General features: G+C 35.9%; 1 protein-coding gene across 4 annotated transcripts; it reads right to left on the reverse strand.

The window, feature by feature from the left end:
- Nucleotides 1-3,356: 3,356 nt before the first annotated feature.
- Nucleotides 3,357-20,933, reverse strand: LOC139137322 (UPF0415 protein C7orf25 homolog). 4 transcript variants are annotated; one of them, XM_070705353.1, is made up of 8 exons: nt 20,537-20,676; nt 19,810-19,976; nt 16,754-16,997; nt 15,768-15,905; nt 8,780-9,109; nt 7,263-7,447; nt 6,458-6,538; nt 3,357-5,296 (listed from the first exon to the last, which is right to left on the reverse strand). In XM_070705353.1, exons 2-8 carry the CDS (start codon nt 19,945-19,947, stop codon nt 5,192-5,194), a joined length of 1,221 nt encoding a protein of 406 aa, XP_070561454.1. In that variant the 5' UTR covers nt 19,948-19,976; nt 20,537-20,676; the 3' UTR covers nt 3,357-5,191. The 4 variants fall into 4 exon arrangements, with proteins under 4 accessions (XP_070561454.1, XP_070561453.1, XP_070561452.1 ...); XM_070705352.1 differs by lacking the exon at nt 20,537-20,676 and adding an exon at nt 20,814-20,933 and having other exon boundaries at nt 3,710-5,296; nt 19,780-19,976; XM_070705351.1 differs by having other exon boundaries at nt 3,710-5,296; nt 19,780-19,976.
- Between the last annotated feature and the right edge of the window lie 36 nt (nt 20,934-20,969).

A 20,969-nucleotide genomic window follows, 5' to 3' on the forward strand; every position in this document is an offset into this window, starting at 1 on the left:
AATATATTAAAAGTAAACAACACAGAACTTACTGACCCTGAGGCCATTGCAAATGCATTTAATGACTTTATGTCTCTTCTGATAATATATTCAAAGTATGAATGATAAACATATGACGTTAAAACATCATGTACATCAACACTTTCATCAAGAAAATAATTTTGAAATAACATATATGAAACCTGAATTTGTAACTAGGTGTTTGAAGGAATTGTGCAATAACAAGGCAACTGGATTAGATAATCTGAGTGCAAAAATGCTTAAATTATCTGCTACTATCATTGCCCCCTCACTATGCAAAATTTTCAATCTTAGTATAAAATCCGGTATATTTCCTTAAGTAACCCGAGTTGTTCCCTTGTTCAAGGCTGGTTCAAGACAAGACCTTTGTAATTAACAGACCAGTTTCAATACAACCAATTGTCTCCGAAATTATTGAAAAGCATGTGCACATTTAGTTGTAAAAGCATATCAAGCCGCTATTGAACAATTCTCAATCAGGATTTAGAGAGCACCATTCGTGCGAAACAGCCTTGATTAAACTTAGCAACATGTGGCTAAAAGCTATGGAGAATGGAAATATTAATGGAGTAGTGTTTTTGGATCTTAAGAAGGCTTTTGATCTGGTTGATCATCGTGTATTGTTAGAAAAATTATCAATTTACAGGTGCGATGGTACATCTCTTTGGTGGTTTAAATCTTACCTGCAAAATCGCATGCAATTGGTTCAATTTAGAAATTTTTACTCTACAAAGGAACATATTTTGACCGGCGTTCCCCAAGGTAGTATACTTGGGCCTTTATTTTTCATCATTTACATAAATGATTTAGCTGCCTCTTTATATCGATAATAACATCGACATGTACGCAGATGATTCAACCATAACTACCAGTGCAAAATGTATTCAAGAAATTGAGACAACTTTGAACTCTGACTTAAATAATGTTCATAATTGGTGTAAGAATAATAGAATGGCCATTAATTGTGACAAGACAAAGACAATGATTGTAACAACGCAACAAAAACGTAGACATTTGAATAAACAAACTTTAGACTGTAATCTTGGTGAAACGGAATTGCAAGCAGTACACTGTGAAAAGATTCTTGGTACGCTTGTCGATGAAAATCTGTCATGGAAGCAGCACTGTGACAAGATTTTTAAAAAAGTAAATAGTAATATTGCTTTGCTCAAGAGAATAAGACAGTTTTTACCTATGAATATAAGAAAACTTTTCATAATAGCTATATTTTACCACACTTGGATTACTGTTGTCATTTATGGGGAGCATCACCGTATATGAAACAGTCGCATAAGATTCAGAAACGTGCTATCAGAGTGATGTGTGATGCAAGGTATAATGCTTCGACCGAGCATTTATTTAAAACAATGCATATAATGCCATTACCAGATAGAATAGTTTAAAAGAATGTTAGTGGTTCCTGCAACAAATAAGGATTTTTATCGAAAAGGGTTTACTGTAAATAGTGCCAATCAGTGGAATAATGTCAATTTATATATAAGATCTAGTAACTCATTGAGCAGTTTTAAAAGTGCTTACCTTAAAGCTTACCGGGGTATTGGGAATAATTTTTGTGTTTGTGAGTTTTGGTTTTCTTGTCAAATTGTTTTTGTCGTCTAGTGTGATTGTGCATTTTTTTTCTCTTGTGTGCAGGTTCACTCCTGGCCACTTTTTTCTGTGCATTGTATTGTTCTAGCTTTGTTAGTCATGTTTCATGTTGTTCTGCTTTGTATCAGTTTGTATGTTCATCTGAGGGCCCTGGGGAAGATAAGCATCTTTACTGAAGCTTACCAGGCTACCCTCGTTAAACAAGGTTTAATAAAATAAAAATAAAACAATAAAGTTAGTGCAAACGTAAACATCGATTGCTTACTCTCAAATTTAAGGTGGCATTGCACATTAATACATGGCGTATTTAGCTCAAAATCATTTTTCAAAGGTTCAATTTGAATTAATTAGTTAAGCAAAAATTAAAAAATTGATTGGGTCCACCTATTAGCATGACCTGCAATCATAAGTTTGGTGAGAAAGAAGTGTAAATTTATGTAAATTTATGCAAATCATTTTTCCTCCTGTTTCCAACAATTCAAAACAATTTAACTCCTTTCTGGCTTGGTCAAATTTTGTGAAAGCCTCACATTATTTTCTTCCGATTCTGTATAACAAAACAAAATTTATTTGGCAATATTTTGAATAACGAGTCATTTCAATCATTTATAGTACAAAAATTGGGGTTACCTGCCCAAATATTATTGCTACAATACTAAATTTTAGACTCTCTGTTTTTCATGTCAATCTTTGATAAGAAATATTGCTTTGAAAAAATGTGTGTTGGATAACTCCAACGCCACCTTTAAACAAGTTTGCATAATGACAAGGTGAAATGGCCTGTATAGTGTTAAGATGTGATGTTATTACAGGTCAGTATTTGCTGAATTATAGTTTCCTTCATACTGGTACTTAAAAAGGTCATTACTTTCTGTTGGTTTGCACAAATTCATCTATGCATTTCTGAAATAGGTCATTCGCTTCAACACAGTTAACTTTCCAGTCATTTCACACAGCAGAGATCAAAGCTATGACTTTCTCGGACTGATTTTGATTTGGCAGTCAACCATAGATCTTTGAAAGATCTGGAGATCCATAGTGGTACATCGCATATGAATTGTCACAATTCTTGTAACAAGAGTTGTGAGTTGAAAAATCATGATTAATCACACCAAACATTTCCCATCAAATGGCAACTGTCCACTCTTGAAGTTCAATATGGCATGAAAGTCTGCACCCTGTCAAAAGGTGTCACAAGCTACGGTATATGCTAAGCTGTTCTCCTTTGAGTTCAGGTTGTGAGGAAATATTGCAAAATTTGAATGAGAAAATGAGGTTTTCATTAACTATTTTTGTGGGAAAAAAAAATTCAACATTTTCTGGACCTTATTCAGACAACAGCGGCCATGTTGAATTACAAACTCCTGGCAAATTTGTGGTAATTTACCTTTCACAGCAGAAATTGAATAATGACTAAATGTCATATTTGATTATGAAAGTTGCATAATAACAAATGACATACTGTATAGGCATGACAATGATTTGTTGTATGCCCAGGGATGGTGTTCGTCACGGTAATATTTGTGAGACCTAAGCCAAAGGTAATGAATGGTGTTGTCCAATGTTATCGTCACAACAAACAGCTTGACGGCAGGCAACAAATTTTGATCTTGTCTTTGCTATCATGTGTCAGTAAATTTATTACTCTGACAAACATTTCTGTGTGTGAATCTTTCTTCAACATCTTCTGAGTGAGTCCTTAGCCAATACGGAACACTGTACGATACTTGAGGTGTAGCAAAATACTTTAAAAGTTTTCTTGGAAAAAGTCTGAACAAAACTAGAAGTGTAATGCCTTTATAACAACCATTCCTATCCTGCATTTGAAGTTTATTACCAATGAATGCAGTCTGGTGATAGGAAAGTCTGTTTAATTTTTTCAAAACAAGAATTTTTTGATGAATTATTGCATAGTGTGAGTCTTCATGGATCATTAATGCAAGAAAATAGAAAAACATTCTTGACTTCAGCTTTTTTCAATATATCACATTGAAAAAACTCCATGGTAAAATAAGAGATTGAAGGTGTGGTGGGGTTTATTCTGAAAATGTTTAAATTAATGGATTTTCTGTCATAAATTATGATGTGACGGTCACTGACTTTATTAGGTGACTTTGTCAAATAAATTGTCTGTTAAACAAAATCAATTACAGAATTTCTTTCACACGTCTTCTTGGCGTTTGTCTCTATGTAAATTATGGTCTTCCTTCGGCATCTCTTCTTCAGTCCGGGTCACTTCAAAATTGGAGACGCTAATACCATAATATTTTCCCCCTCTCATTAGCCAATCAGCGGCCAGCGCACCATCAGTAAAAATTGTATTTCCTGGCAACCTCCACATGCGTCCTTCGTTACGTACACCATACTGTGTCGAACTCCCGCGCCGTATTCTGTCATAATGTCGAACAGTTGTGTGGCCACTCTGTCAAAACACAATTTCAAAATCGCGTACCAGTTTTATTCTGGCTAAGAAAACCAAACCCCATATATGGCTGTGATTCCTAGACTCTGGCTTGAAGTCCTGCGAAATATAAATCGTGTACCTACACAGATCGTTCAGAATACCCCATTTGTATCGGAGATGGCAGCGATACAAATTCTACCGTATGGGGAACAGTTGTGTGGCCACTCTGTCAACACATTTTCAAAATCGCGTACCATTTTTAGTCTGCGTTTGACAATACAAAACAGGTATCGTTTTAAAGCTCTGACATTGCTCTTCTTTCTTGCAAAATGTTATACGCGTACCTACACAAATAACCTTTATAACAGTATTTCTAATAAAGATGACGAACATCCACAAAATGATTCTCGGTACTTGAGCGAAATCGATAAACTGGGGGTAGAAATGAATCGTCAATATTTCGAATATTTGTTCACTAATCGGACTCCTTGTTGGACATGACCTTCTGCAGAACACGTGGATTATGTTGACTGTCGAAATTCGTCGAAATTCACAAGACAGGGGCTTAATAAGCGGCCCAAAACTGCCGATCACACTTGGTGGGTAATTTGTGACCCAGCGTGACCTGTACTTTATTAATGATGTAATCTGGTCGATGATTGGCTGATTGCTGGAATACATCATCATAATGAGTCGCCAATTTTGGAGATGACCCGGACTGTTCTTGGCTTTTGTCTTATGTACATTCTAGTACTAAAGTCTTCTGCATTTTGGTAAACGTGCCCACTTGATTGATGGAAAATAGGCACAGCATGGCAAACACCTCATCTTGGCAAAACAGGAAGTGACTTGCCCTGTCCCTTTTGAAGATCAGTTAAGGGGTTCAGCCACAAACGCATTTCTTATTTGCCGGACAGCAGACCGACCTCCTGATCTACAGAAGTAGCAATAAGAATTTGATGACCAATCAAAAGCGATCTTTGATGATTCAAAAATCTTTGGTTTGATTAGTGAAATGTGGATTTTGAAATGACAGCATGTCTCTGATAAGGCTTATCATATGTGTATTCATTTCCATATTCATTCATGGAAGTTCATACATGATCTGAAAATCTTCAAAGCTGTCCTGTTCATCAGCTTAATCAGCCCTGTACACTATCACGATTGGTTCAATTCACTGCATTTTTCTATCTTGATGGCTGTACTTTGTTTAGATTCGGTCAGAGCTCTTGGATCATGTAGGAAGACGGCAAATGGCACACCCTGTGAGAATCCAAACAAAATTATGAATTACTATTTCGTTTTCATAACATGTTCATCTTATCAATACTGACAATGTCATGTGGATCGACAGAATGACGTTTCTTAGAAAATTTAATAAATAATGAATGAGTTTGTGCCATTATATTTCAAAGCAATATCCACATACCTATTACTCAATAGAATGTCAGGTTTTTCATTGGCGTCATCTCTTTGCTTTCAATTTTTTTGACTATCCTGATTTAAGGTAGAACGCACCTCGAGGACAGACATTCGGACTCTCAAACTTTTACAGTTCTCTTCTGATATACCACATGTGGGGGTTCATTTTAAAGCTCTTGGTGAAAGAAAACTTTTCATCGGCTTAGTTTTTTGAAATTCGAAAATTTTTATTTTTCGCCATAGAGTTAACACAGGGATGGCGGCCATTTTGAATTTCTAATATCGGTAAATCTTAGGTAATTTGTTTCTCTAGTACCAAAATTTGCACGGTGACCCCCTATTTTTATTCTTGATTTGAAAGAGAATGATTGAAAGATTCCTTGAGGAAAGTTAGAGCAAAAGTTTAAGTCTTTCACTTTCGAGGTGCATATTACCTTAACTGTAGCTACGTTCTTGTAGGGGAGTCATGCCTGCTTACACTTAAACGGGAAATTACAGGACCGTGGGCGCACAGTAGGGAGATTACTGATGGCGCAGCGATTTGCATACACTGGGCGGGAGTTTTTGAATTCTCATAGCATTGCTTTGACTGTATGATAAATTTGAATAATCATGATGGGCACTTTCGTAACATATGCAAAAGAGGGGTCAAATGGTCGTACAGGGAACACATTTGAAACATATGCGTTCTCCGACAAAAACGGAACATTTTTTTGGTTTAATTTTGATTCAAGTGTAGTCGCTATGTATTCACAGACATCATATGCAAGATTCAATGACAATGAACGCCTGAAACATGGCAAAATTATGGGATTCACTAGCGTGACTTTTTTACATTTGCATAGATTTACAATAATCCGGCTTCTATAAGGGAAGTTCTTGTTCAATGGCACACTGAAAGAAGACTGGGAGAATATTTTTAATATCGTCTAGGACCACATTGGCATATAGCACATGAGGCACCTATGTCATGATGTCATTGTAATGGGGAATGCGACTAACCTGATCCTCAGATGCACGGACAAAATGCAAATTAGCTGTCACTGTTATGGCTTTTATACTGTCACCAGAACCAAATATTATCTGCAACAACAAAATAATGACAAAATAAATGAGATATACTGTTTATGTTCGGAGTTTTCAGGTCAATTATTCAAAAATTTGGTAAATTGTCAGGGGCACACCTGGAGCTTCATAAACGCCCAGAGCGTTAATTTGGTAGAGTTACCAACACCCACTAAGTACTCACAAAAGCTTATATTTGAGTCGAAGCTCACAGAAACAGTGACAACTAAAGAGTAAAATGTTGCAGAACACCTTTTAATGATAGTTTGTTTTCTTTTTCAATCTTTTCCCCAACAAATTCTGGCACTATTGTCAAATCAAATATATTTTGTTAAAAGTATACTGTCACCTGTTCCAAATTTGCCACAGTTACGATGGAAAGAGAAAATCTACCCAATCACAGATTTTAAACAGGTGGCCGTTTAAAAACAGCGCCCTCACATGGGCATTTTGAATACCAAGGAATGGCCCTTTGACCATATATGGGCATATTACAGGTGACTGTATACCTTTAATTGGTACACTGTGTATTTTGTCAAAATTAAATGAACGATACATAAAACTTTTGAGCAAAAAGATTGATTTGGTATCTTTAAAAGTATTAAATAAATCGCCAAGGACATTCAAACAGGAACAAAAATATGTCATAATAAGATTTTAAGCCAATTTCTAATGACTTCACATGCACACATGCTAAATTACCAAATTCATGCCATCTGCTATCAAAACAAAGTGTGTTAACCTTTGACCTTGACTTGATCCTGCCACTTTCTTTCAGCCTATTGACTCTCTCTGACACATTATCAGCAACTACAGTCACATTGCTCAATAGCCTGTCTGCTCTCGCACGTTCATTTGGACCTCCTAGAGTTGACAATATACTCTTGAAATCTTTGACTGCTGTTTCACATGCAAAGAGACGTTTCCCTGAAAGAGAAGCACTTGGATAAATGAAACAATATATGATATGAAAAGTATATTAATCCTAATATATGAATTGATTGCATGAAAGATCTATCTTTGTAAAAGAATTTGTTCAGACCATGCTCCAGAAAATGTGGAGCTCATCATGAAATAGTGGTTTGTTGAACTGTTGGCAATACGGGAACTAGACATACTGTCTAAATTGAAGAGTTGCCAACACTGTCAGGTATAATTATCGTCTAGGCAGTAACAAGAAATCAACTCTGCGAAATTTGAAACATTGTAAGGAGGTCACAAGTAGTCAAAACAACACCACACATCCACACACATCCCACTCAGAACGCATCATTTGTGCAGATCTGGTAATGTTGTTTTTGCTGCATCTGATCTTCTTCTAGACAATTTTTCAATTTTCGCATAGTTGATTTTTTTTGTGATTGACTTATATTACCGCTAGATGATACTTACACCTGACAGTGTTAGCAACTCCCTCAATTTAGACAGTATCTATAGTTCCCATATTGCCAATGGTTCAACACAAACCACTATTTCATGACAAGCTCTACATTTTATGGAGCATGGTCTGAACAAATTCTTTTACAAAGATAGACGTTTCATGCAATCAATTCATATATTAGGATTAATATTTTATTCTTGGGCCACCAAATGAATCAAGATATTTCTCTGAAATCAAAATGGCTACCTTCAATTCTACCTATGCACTGAGGATAAATTTGATATGTTGAAAATATTACTCCATGTCTACTGTTCTAACCCACAGCTTTTTCTTTTCACACAGTCATCAGAGTAGTATACTACATTGGCACAACATTAATCTGATATTTCAAATTTCACGTTTTAAGGTGGCTTGCAACTAAAAAATGAAATACTTGACCTTTTGCTCAATTTTTCTTAAAACAAACTTCTGACCATTCTCTTTCAAAATCAAGGTTAAAAATCTGGGGCAACTATGCAATTTTGGTACTAGAGAAACAAATTACCCAAGATTTACCGATACTTGGAATTCAAAATGGCTGCCATCCCTGTGTTAACTCAATGGAGAAAAATAAAATGTTGGATTTTCGAAAAACTGAGACGATTTATAAAAAATTTTTCTTATGCAAAGAGATTTAAGATGAGCGCCCCCAGTGGTAGATCAGAAAAGAATAGTAAAACTTTGAGAATCAGAAAATCTGTCCCAGAGGCGCATTGTGCCTTAATTCCTGAGATTACAAAACATTATGCGGGGCAGATATTTACTAATTAATTAAATCTGCTTTCAGTGTCTAAAATGAACATCATCATAAATTTTTACGCCAATAAAGTGAGACTTACCTGCTATAAAATCATGTAACCGTGGCAGCAGAGGGCATTCTCTTTCCTGGACAGCTTGATCGGTGAGAACTTTCTCCTGAAATTGGTACCAGCATCCCCCATGGGTCAATTCTGACACTAGAGATATCAAACACGTTATGTCTAAATTCAGTTTGTCACAGTCTTTAACATCCATGATGGATGTTTCACTGCACTGTACTGGATATGAAGGCACACCATCTCCTCTCTCTGTTCCTTCCGAAAGATGATGCGCCTGAGATGAAGCTTGTGATTCTGCATCCATGTCTATGATGTTGCCCTTGACAACAACACCAAGTTCTCTCAACTCATCTGAAAAACACAGGCACAGCACAACTGCTAAATCAAAATCAGCTTCATCTGCTCTCTGCCATAAAAAAATTATCTAGTGAAATTAAGAGTACTGAACTCAAACATGCTGTAATTGAGGAGTTATGTTAACAAAGCATTTGTGAATATTTCTCTGCTTCTTCATCAAGTTTGACTTTGCCATGTTTAGTTTATGGAAGCACCCCACACATTTCACAATATATTGTGGAATAACCATGGAAAGACTTTCAGTCTGTCCTTTCTCAAGACAAGCGACCTAGCGGCCGATATAGCTCCGCTGTGTTTATGTACAGAATAACTATTTTTGACACATGTTGATGAAGAAGGTGGAAATCTTTGATAACTCAATGCAGTGGCCAGAAAAAAGTGGCTAAAATAAGCTGCAAAAATACAAAATTGAAGATTCATCATACTTTGAATATATCACATCCGATCATCCCTAAGAACATGTCAACCAAAGCTATCTGATTAGTAGTTTTTTGAGAATAAAATATTCTGACCAAAATGGCAACAATTGCCCCCAAAATAAAAATTGCAGATTTCATCATAATTTCAAAATATCACACTTAGATCATATATAGAAACCTGTATACCAAATTTCAAAGCTGTTAGACCAGTACTTTTGAGAACACATTTTTTGACCAAAAATGGGAAAAATTGCCCCAAAAATTCAAAATTGCAGATGTCATCATTATTTCTATAAATATCATTTAGTTCATCTATGGAAACCTGTATACCAAATTTCAAAGCTATCAGATAAGTAGTTTTGGAAATACACATTTTTTGACCAAAAATGGCAAAAATTGCCCAAAAAATACAAAATTACAGATCTCATCAGAAATTCAATATATATTACTAAGCTTATCTGTAGAAACCTGTATACCAAATTTCAAAGCTATCAGACCAGTACTTTTGAGAACACATTTTTTGACCAAAAATGGCAAAAATTGCCCCAAAATTACAAAATTGCAGATTTCATCATTATTTCAATAAATATCATTTAGTTCATCTGTAGAAACCTCTATACCAAATTTCAAAGCTATCAGATTAGTAGTTTTGGAAATACACATTTTTTGACCAAAAATGGCAAAAATTGCCCCAAAAATACAAAATTACAGATTTCATCAGAAATTCAATATATATAACTTAGTTCATCTATAGAAACCTGTATACCAATTTCAAAACTATCAGACCAGTACTTTTTGAGAAATACATTTTTTGACCAAAAATGGCAAAAATTGCCTTAAAAATGCAAATTTGCATATTTCTGCACAATTTGAACAAATCTGAAATAGATCATCCCTAGGGACATATGTACCAAATATAAAGCTATCTGACCAGTAGTTTGAAGAAGAAGATTTTTAAAGATTTTTTACCAAAAATGACAAAAATTGCCTTAAAAATACAAATATGCAAATTTCACCATCATTTGAACAAATCTGATTTAAGTCACCCTAAGCAAACTGCATATCAAATTTCAAAGCAATCGGACAAGCGATTTCAGAGAAGAAGATTTTTTTACCAAAAACACCAAAAAAATGCCCCAAAAATACAAATATGCAAATTTCACCATGATTTGAACAAACTGAAGTGAGGTCACCCCAAGTGAACTGCATATAAAATTTCAAAGCAATTGGACTTGTGGTTTCAGAGGAGAAGGCAATTGTTGACGGACGACGACGGACGACGGACGACGGACGACGACGACGGACGACGGACGACGACGGATAATCAACCTATTTGATAAGCTCCGCGTCGCTGACAGCGGAGCTAAAAAAGAAGACATATGGCTGTTCAATAAATGCAGCTGACTCAGTAAATTCCTGGTTTACATGGCAGCTTTACTCGGAGCACTCTCTGTTGTTTCTCTGAAATTTAGGAACAGAATTTGGCTTTTTCAATAAACAAATATCCTTTGTGTGACAAAATTGTTTGGGAACTCTCATTTTACTAAATGTAGATCAGGGATCGAAATTAACTTTTTTCCCTAGTAGTTCACTTGGGCTACCATTTTCTGAAGTTGGTAGCCCAGTGACAATGGCTGGTAGCCCATGCCTTTTGTAGTTTAGGGATATTTTTCCCCTTAACCAGACAAGAAAAGACCTATTTTTCAAGATACTGCTCGTGAAGTAAATTTTCCATTCATTTGATGTGAATACTTGCACACCTTTAATACCCAAAGGAAACCAGTACACAGTACTGTAGATTTCCCATAATTCATTGCGATTTGTATCCTCGGAGATACCGGAGTGAAGTCTGCTATGTCTCCCATGTGTAGACAAATTCACAGACTATTTATCAAAATTTTGAAAACGTCCTTTTATGCACACCATTCTTCTCAATTCTCATTTTAAATAATTTGGAAAATTATGCATAATTGAGAGAGGAGATAGCATTTTTGTGAAATTTACCAGAGATTGTGTCCTCAGCCATACAGAAATAATGTGTTGTAAGTAGGGAGACTAGTTGCACCTGTTTTATGAAACAAAAAGATATGGATTTTTTGTAATGGAAGTGACAAAAGAAATTTGCATGCTAAGTTTTCTCAGAGAATGACCCCTCAGTTCGTCATAACTTGCTGCCTAAAAAGTATGGCATTTGTAGTACCTGCAGAATGTGACTTTTATGGTTGTTTAGTGGTTATTTTCAAACTTTCACTGAAATATCTAAACGTACTTTTACTAGATATTATTTAAAAATTATTCTGATGCTGCACACTAGTGCTTACATGCAGAACTGAAAAAGTTTTTAGAAAAGTAACCTTCAAGGATACAAATCAAAGAGTATTGTGGGTAATTTATTGTACTGTGCATTGTAAGGGATGGACAGACCTTGGGAGGGGGGTGGTAACAATGCAATTGTGAAAATTTTTTTTTTACTATTGTAAATTTCTAAAAAAAAATTTTTTCCAATTGAGATTAGCTGTGCAATTTTTTTTTTTTCAGAGTAAATTTTCAGATTTATAATTTATTTTAGTTCGTCGCTGTCTGAAGGTAAAGAGGGCAAAGATGTGGTGCAAAGCACCACAAGCGGCCGCACAAGCGGTCACGGGGGGGGGGGGGGTCAGGAGGGAGGTCCCCCTCCTGCCGTTGGAGCTTTTGAAAAATAGAGATTAAAATGGTGTTATTTTGTGGCACTTGTGGAGTATAATTGCGGGGGGAGGTCAGGAGGGGGTGTCCCCCCTCCTGCCATTGGAGCTTTTGAAAAATAGAGATTAAAATGGTGTTATTTGGTGGCACTTGGGGAGCATTTTTTTCAGATTACACATCTTCCTCTGAAACATGGTCTTCTTGCTCCTCAGTAGCTTCCTATAGTTTTGAAAATTGACTATTTGGGTTTCCTGGCTTCCCTTTCTACTGCGTGGTGAAATGCCTACATTCACCCCACCAAACATCATGCATATCTCATGATTTACAATTGATTTTGACAAGCTGAGAAGCTGTTTGCAAAATATAGTGAAATTTGCATATTTGTGTTTTTAGAGCAATTGTTGCCCTTTTTTGATCAAAACATCTATTTCTCTGTAGCAGCATGTCCAAATTGATTGGATGTGTATAGATGTGGTGAAATTTCAATATTTGTCTTTTTAGGGCAATTTATGCCATTCATGGTCAAAAAATCTGTATTCTCTGAAAGGGCTTGTCCAATTTCTTTGAAATTTGCAACATAAGTCCCTTAAGATTTGTTTAAATCGTGCTCTTTTTTGTGGTGGAAAAATTCTTCAGATAATTGTCATTCAGCATTTGCTACACACAAACGATTAGTCATGCAGATTTATTCAGTATTTGCTATCGAGAAACTTTCAAAGTTCAACCCTTTTGTGTGTTTTTGTGTTGGGATTTGTTGGATAGATGGCATTCTACGTAGTGTATTGTTGAATGTTAAAAAATGTGTTGCTGTTGTTTTTTGAGGCTGTTTTTGAGAAAAAAGAATTGAAAATGCCTTTTTAAAAGCAAAATAATACATAATGACTTGATATGTTGTTTTATCATTATTGACGTGTTTCTACTTGTTCACCCATTCTTGCATTCATCATTACAATAAAATGCTGTGAAAAAAACAGTGTTTCCGCTGCCCGCTCGCCAAATCGCAAATGCGAGAAAAAAGTAGCGTTTGGCGAGAAGATTTTGGCAAAAGTTAGCCAAACTTGCGAATCGAAAATTGCACTATGACGTCATCACTTTGTCCGCGCGCACATGTCCTGCATTCAACTTGAGACGTAATACTTTATACGTATCTCTGTGCATCCCTGACCTTTAATGCGTCAGGAGATCCTATTTGTAACACATACAGTATGAATAAAATTGTAACGAAATAACTCACAAATCAATAGTACCGCATGTATATCATGACTAGTTGACTAAAATGTTGCGAAGTTTTGGGTTTGACTACGTGCAATGTGTGCCTACAGATAACTCCGTGCAGTGACAGCCATGTCATCGTCAACACTGAATTTAATTGAAGGATCGTAGTGATGGTGAAACTAAGCAAAACGGCAAACTTTCCTTTTTGACTTTGGCTGCTCCACCAATATGGGGGGAACCACCCCTACAACACACATTTTAAGTGCAAGTAAAGCTATGAAATGGAAAGAAAAATTATGATCAATGTAGGAAAGTCGACCATGAATTTGGAAAGGAAGGTAGCGGCATGCATGGTCAAAAGCATACGCATGGCATTTTTTAGAACGTAGAGCGAGTAAGGCACTCCTGAATAGCGAAAATGTTCGTGGTGTATTGCTGCCAACAAGAGAATACCTTTACTGGCGTTAGAAACTTGTGTGAATTGGCTTCCTTAAATATAAATTCGCGACAATTTTCAGTGTATCACGGACCGTGGTGTATTGTGACATGACATCGTATACAGACTTGCAGAGAAGCGCTCTCTCGTCCGCCGAGTCGGCCTAGTTCCGCGTTCACATCGTGCAAATAAATACGCAAGTTTTGTCGCGATATTTGAGCATTTAACTTGATCGTCAGTGAAACAAAAAGATGTTTCTCCATATCAAAAGGGTATATATTTGATATTTTACGGTTCTGTTTACATAATAGATGTGAACATTTGGATTTATGATCCGTGATTTCCGCGATCCATGGCATGATTGAAGCTGGCTGTGAATACACTCTGACGTCTTTGATGATGACCCCTGACCCAAGTGCCATTGACACGCTGTGCGCTGTCCGAGCTTCGCTTGCTAAACTTCAAGCGTAAAGCAAATGTATTGGAAGTCTAAAAAATGCACATATTTCTCAAGTCTGAGAGTATTTTACTTTAGAACTGCTACGAGAATGGATATCTGATTCGTTTGAAAAAACTAGTATGCTGAACCAGGTTTCTTGCCGTTGTCTGTAGCGATATGTACAGTGTCGCACGATAGCGATTTCAGGTTTGTTACTGAATATAGTTGCATACGCCTAACTTTGGACAAGTGTCGCTTGGAATTCGGACAAATTTTATGTTGTATGTGTGGCTGATGTTGGCACCTTGTAATCTGAACCATAAATTGGTGTTACTTTTAGTATCCATAGTAGCACTAACAGGGTTTATTTCCGTCATTCTTACGGAAAATGCAGACAAATATTTATTTTTGCATATTAATGAGAAAGAAAAGACGTCATTTGTGATCAGTGGCATCGGCTTGGCTAACTGAATATCTGTTTGGCCAATAATTTTTTAGGGCTTCTAGCCAAAATTGCTACAAGATTTTGGAACCCAGGGGAAACACTGAAAAATGAGCCTGATGTGGCCTGCATCTGTTTACCTTGATCTTAAAAGGCAAATACAACTTTCTGTCTTGACAACGATACCATAGTTTCAATGTTTTACCTAGTGTACCTGCTTGGTTTGTACGCAGGAAACAAGTAGAAAACAGGCTCTATAATTTTATAATTTTCAAGTGATCAGAATACAAAAGTCCTGAAAAGATAAGATAATCACAACTTCCAGTATAAGGGATACAGTCACTCTAAATGTATAAATTAAAATTAAAAATGTGCCCGGAGGATGTACTAAAAAATACAGAAAGTTGCTTCCTGTCGGTAAAATCTAAAAAAAATTCAAGATTTTAAAGACTTTTGCAGATTTTTTTTTTACGCATTTGTCTTCTTATTTATTTTTTTTTTATTTTGCAAACTAGTTTGAAGATTTTTTTTTCCCTAACTTTCTGCTCTGAAATTTTTTTTTTTCTGTTTTTGACCACCCCCTCCCAAGATCTAATGGTCCGTCCCTAATACAGTATGAATTGGATAGCAGTGACACTCAAAAGTTTGGCGACCTATTGAAAACCGGTTTCATATTCATAGCTGTATGCAAATTTTGATAGTCGCTATGACAACGACTTTCTCTCAGTTGGTGAGACATACACTGTATGGATCAAGGGCTTTATGTAGGGGGGGGGGAGAAGACAATACTTTCCCTGTAAACTGTGATTGATACATTATGATCTAAATATAGTGACGATGCATTTTCATTGGCCATCATGTCCTGTGCCTGTCATCCAAGTACATCAGTTCAGATATTGAAACTTGGTTGCAAAACTTTATTCATTGTTTTTTTCTGTTTTACCAACAAAAGAAGTGGCCTTTTGATACAACAACTCACTCAACTGACTGAGCCTTTGAGAGCATGGTAGTTCACTTACCTGCAATAGGTTGAGTGATGCCACCGTAGAATGCAAACTCAATGATTGGTGGCTGGAAGTGTACCAGATATTGCTGACTGGCAGATATGTACTGCCTTGCTTGATCTACAACACTTTTGTCACCATAGTCACCATCCCCTGCGGTAAAAACACCGGAACATTTATTTTGATTTTTTGTTCCCTATATATTTGCCAAGTAATTTCAAATTGTCAAATTTAAGAAAGCAGGAACACAACTTGGTTAAGGTGTCTTATTTATGAGATACTGGCAACAACACTTCAGATAAAGTCATCTGCCTAAATTTTATTTTCAGCTTTGGACAATTGTTTCATATTCATGAGAATTTGGTGTTGATAATATTGTGGATGAGAAGAGCAAAAGCTGGACCAGCAGTCGCAAAGTCCGGGTCAGTTACATGTGTTGGGGTGTACATACCCAGAGGGGTACCCAAACATTCCACTTTGAGGTTAACAGTCTGTTCAAAAGTTTTTGCTAAAGCCTGGTGAATTTATCCCTGTATTTCTCTGAATATTCCTTGGATAGAATTTAGAATTATACTTGTATGATCAAGCAAGTGTACATGAACAAACCTGCACAATAACTGAATGTTATCTTGATAAGGGTCTTAAAGACTACTAAGTACTATGGGCAAAAATAATGTTTGTGGACCAGTCATAATTTTATCAGTTGAAATAGACTCACAGAAGCACGGGCTCATTTTACAGAATATTAATGGAGATGTAAATGCTGAATAACAATCCAAAGTACGACATTTATAAAAAATAGATAATTGATACATATTGTGCTACAGTCCACTGCAGTCATCCCTATAGAGGGCGCTCTCCACCATGTCAATGGTATGAGACTAAAGGAAATTTAGGAAGGTGAAATACTGAAACTGCTTGAGCTATGATGTAATTTAATTTAGGAATGTAAAAACACATTAAACAGGCAAAACATTTTAACTTGCCATCATTAAACCTACCGAGCCAGACTCTATGCAGGGCTGATGCTTTCCTGGCAATGACTTTCACCCATAACTTTCCATTTCCAGCGACGATGTCAACCACCACAGTAGCAGCTTGCCCTCCCTCTGATGTGTAATGGAATGGCCTAAGTAGGTGAGTGACGTTTGGATATTTCTCGGCGATATCAATGATGGCTTCAAGATGAGATAAGTTGCTACTCTTTAATCGGCTCTCTTGTTTTTCTAAACTTGCACTCCTAAGCTAGATGTCAAAGCAAAATAGAGCAAATGAATATTAGGGAAAAAGTAAAGACTAGCTTGTATGATATTCAGTACAGCTCCTTTAGCTTTAACCCTTTGCGTGCTGTAATTTTTCCCACCAAAATTTCAGCGCAACATTTTACCAATTTTTATGAATTTTTCTGTAATTCTTTTAATAATTTTGGATCAAATGGACATCACGTTTAATTGGCTACAGTTTTTCACCAAAATTTTGGCAAAAGTCTGAAAAAATTTGACTTGGGCACATTTTATAAAGGTGACAAAAATTGACTTTGGTGCTAAAAGGGTTAACTCTTTATTTACTGTGCATTATTTTTGTTCTGCTTGTGAAATATTTTCTTCTTCAAGTTTCTTCTTCACGTTTCCTGCCTGGAGTTAAACTTGTCAACAAAGCCTGAACAGACAGTAATATCCAATGTTATTGTTAACAACCGAATTTCAATGCGGAGTAGAATTCATTTGTCAACAGTAACATTGCATACTGCACATGATGTATTGTGCTTGCAAGGCTAGTAATATTTCTGTTTCATCAAACATATAAGAGAAAAATAAAGACAATCAAGTTGTTTTATTAAACATAGGGCCAAAGTCCCTGAAGTTACTATAGACATGGATACAAAATTAAGTATTTCCTGACTGTATGAAATTATCTCACTAAGGTCATCCTAGGGACATGTAAACCAAATATTAAAGCTGTCTGACCAAGCGACTCAACAGTTGACAGAGCTCTGCTGTGTTATGTAGAGAATAACCTTTTGTGACACATGTATTGATGAAGAAGGTGGATATCTTTGATAGCTCATTTCAGGATGGCCTGACCAAAAATGGAAAAAAATTCCGTAAAAATACAGATTTGCATATTTCATCAGACTATATTAGTCTATTATAGCAAATAAACGAGAGTTAATTACATTCTAATTAAAGTACACAAGACTTGCTTAAATCAAGATTTACGTCATAAAAAAACAGCATATCTGTCAGGTTATAAAGAATCTTGAGCTGGTTATCTTTTAATATCAGTATTTTTATCCCATTAACCAAGCACATTTTAACTTTCAAATTAACATTGTAAGTAAGTTCTGTTGAATAAGTTGAGACTGTACGTACTCAGAGAAAGCACACTGAAGAGACAAATGTTTGAAACTTAAGAAGTTCAAGGTCATCAAAAGCATTATAAGGAATCATGTTACACTTTCATTGCACTGTTTACACAGATTGCATAATTACTATAAATAGCACATGAGGAATCTTACAGCCCAGCTTTACCATAAAAACCCTATCACTTTGACCACTCTTTTAATTGACCACTCTATTTTTTTCCTCAAAAAGTAATCTTATTTATCCTTACCAAGTCAACCATAAATGGAAATTAGAACTTTCTCTATCTCTATTTATTTAACCACCCTATCATGACAAACTATTTTGAGCAATTTCTTTAAGATAACATAATTGGTGGTTCAGAATATATCAAAGTTGGGATTCAGGAAAGTTGCCTTTACATGTTTTAATCCTCAATTCACTATGAACTGTCAAAAAAAGTTGAACTTTCTGATAATTCCACACTAAAATTATTTTGGCTTTGATGATTTCCTAATTAATTCAATTATTTAAAATCATATTTATTATTTTTTTCTGGGTGAATTGATAGGGTTTATACAGTACAAGAATTACATACAATGTAAGTCAAACTTTGACAAAAAATGACAAAAAATTCCTTAAAAATACACATTTGTATATTTCATCACAATTTGAACAAATCTAAGTTGGGTTATCCCTAGGGACCTGTATACCAAATAACAAAGCTGTCTGACTAGCGGTTATGAAGAAGAAGATTTTTTACCAAAAAACCTTTTTTGGCATTAATTGCCTATTTTCAACAATATCAAAAAATTAAAAAAAATGGTTTCTCAAAATCATATTTTTCATCTACACAACAAATATCAAATCAGTAAGTACTGCGGTTCTCAAGATATTTGAGTGGACGGACGCCTCACAAACGGACATACATACATACATACATACATACAGACTGACGCCGGACGGATACCCATCCCAATAGCTTCTATAGACTATAGTCTATAGTAGCTAACAAACTAATGAAAGTATTATCACAAATTACAGCGGTTGTCCCTTTATGCCAAGAGTGTACAAAGACCATGGTTACATTTGACCCTCATGTTGTGTCATCTATTGTCAATGTTTGTGTCAGTCCTCCTTTTCAAAGACAGAGGCATGGCCTGATAAAAAGTAATGATTTTTACACCATGTAAAAACAGGAAGAGATATCCTCTCATTAATTAATATGCTCATAGTTTTTGAATTTCACTCCCTCAAAACTTCAAAATATGTTTTCTTTCCATCAGATTGCAAGCACTTGAGCTTTTGCCTTGGAGTAATGAGCATGCAGTAAAATTTGATAATTAGTAAGTGATGTGAATCCATCTTCAAGTTCAAGAAGTTGTCCAATTTTTATACAAAATCTACGCAATGGCCCAACTATCATGTAACTATACAATGTCATCTGGCAAACACCCAAATGTTGCACTGTGATCCGATAATTCTGTGATCTGATAATTCTGTAAGTTCTGCAGTAAGTTGTGAAGAATTAATAGTCATTTTTCAGCAGTACAGTCATGAGATCAATAATTATGTAAATAGTATGCAAAATAGGCAACAATATGCTAATTTAATTTTAACTGCAACAAATAACTGTTCTTCAATGTAACAATTACCCACAAAGCTTTTTGCATAAGCAAGATCACCTTATAAAATGCAAGAACATCACCACTCACTGTTTCAAGAAATTTCAATTCTGCTGAAACTTTCTTGCGAAGTTTTGGAGCGCCCTCAACATGGATTTCCTTCGATCTTGATAGAAGTCCATCTGCTCTGAGCAGTGCTTTCTTCATTTCATTTCCTACAACTGACATCTTGCATCTCTGCTTCCTTATTGTACTGCCTACACATTTGTGCAATGGGGATAAAAAATAAGGTAGTTTCAATTTTTGACATTGTGAACAAAAAAAAATTAATCATAGTAATTAATATAAGGTATTCATGAGGAAAATAGATGATTTCAACAGAAGAAAACAATAAATACCTGAAATACTTGTACATACTTTAAGCATCCATATAGTCTGTACACACAGGTACACTTATTTTATTTTATCATAAAAATCTTGACGGATCTATGTTTCATGATGTATGATTTGAATATTAAAACCACACTTGAACTTCACTTGCTGGCTGACGATCATATATTTTAAATGGTATCTGCCAATTAAAAGACAGGATGTGGGCCTCTCCTCCAGGTAGACACAAGAAAAAGTGACATCTCAGTGTACCAATTGGTTATGCATTAAGGAAGTTTACAGGCAACCGCACACGTTCAACTCTAAATGTAGCTGCAGTGCTGTAGCTCGAAGTTGGTCTGGGTCTGGGTATGATTGGTTTTCCGTCCGACCCAAATGCCCAAGCAAAACCTCCAGCTGCAGCTCTCTATATGCAGCCAATACTTACAAAAGGCTGTCCACCACGACCTTCGACTGTCTCGCCCTGTGCTATCTGATACGGGCCAAGTGGCACTCTTGGCTTGCCGCCTTTGCTCTTCAATTCCTCAGGTCAGTAAACACTACAGAACTCGATACCGGAAGATGAATACCATGTGTGTCTGCACATAGACATACTACAGTAACTATCTGACCACTTGCTATCAACACCGCTACCGCAATATTGTGTAAAATGCGACACTCAACTACGACAGGGTGCTTAGTAACTCGACTAAAAATTGACCAACCACATTTGATTCCTAGTGGTGCCACTTGTCATAGTCGTGTTGACTGACAACCCTTGTCCGGCCGGTGCTGTGCAGCGTGTACACCTGGAGTGTTATTCTATGTCCCCGACCAGAAGTGTGTAGAATATGTCTGTTTGTCACTGCTTTACTCAAATA

Source organism: Ptychodera flava, chromosome 7 (assembly GCF_041260155.1).
Source record: "Ptychodera flava strain L36383 chromosome 7, AS_Pfla_20210202, whole genome shotgun sequence".
In the NCBI taxonomy this organism is placed as follows: Eukaryota; Metazoa; Hemichordata; class Enteropneusta; family Ptychoderidae; genus Ptychodera; species Ptychodera flava.

Coding starts and splice junctions, on each gene's coding strand:
- LOC139137322 (XM_070705352.1), bottom strand. CDS start 19,947: ATGTCAGTTGTAGGAAATGAAATGAAGAAAGCACTGCTCAGAGCAGAT. Junction 16,998..19,779: donor ATGTTCTTGCATTTTATAAG/GTGATCTTGCTT, acceptor TTTGACATCTAG/CTTAGGAGTGCAAGTTTAGA. Junction 9,110..15,767: donor CATCACTCAACCTATTGCAG/GTAAGTGAACTA, acceptor TGTGTTTTTCAG/ATGAGTTGAGAGAACTTGGT.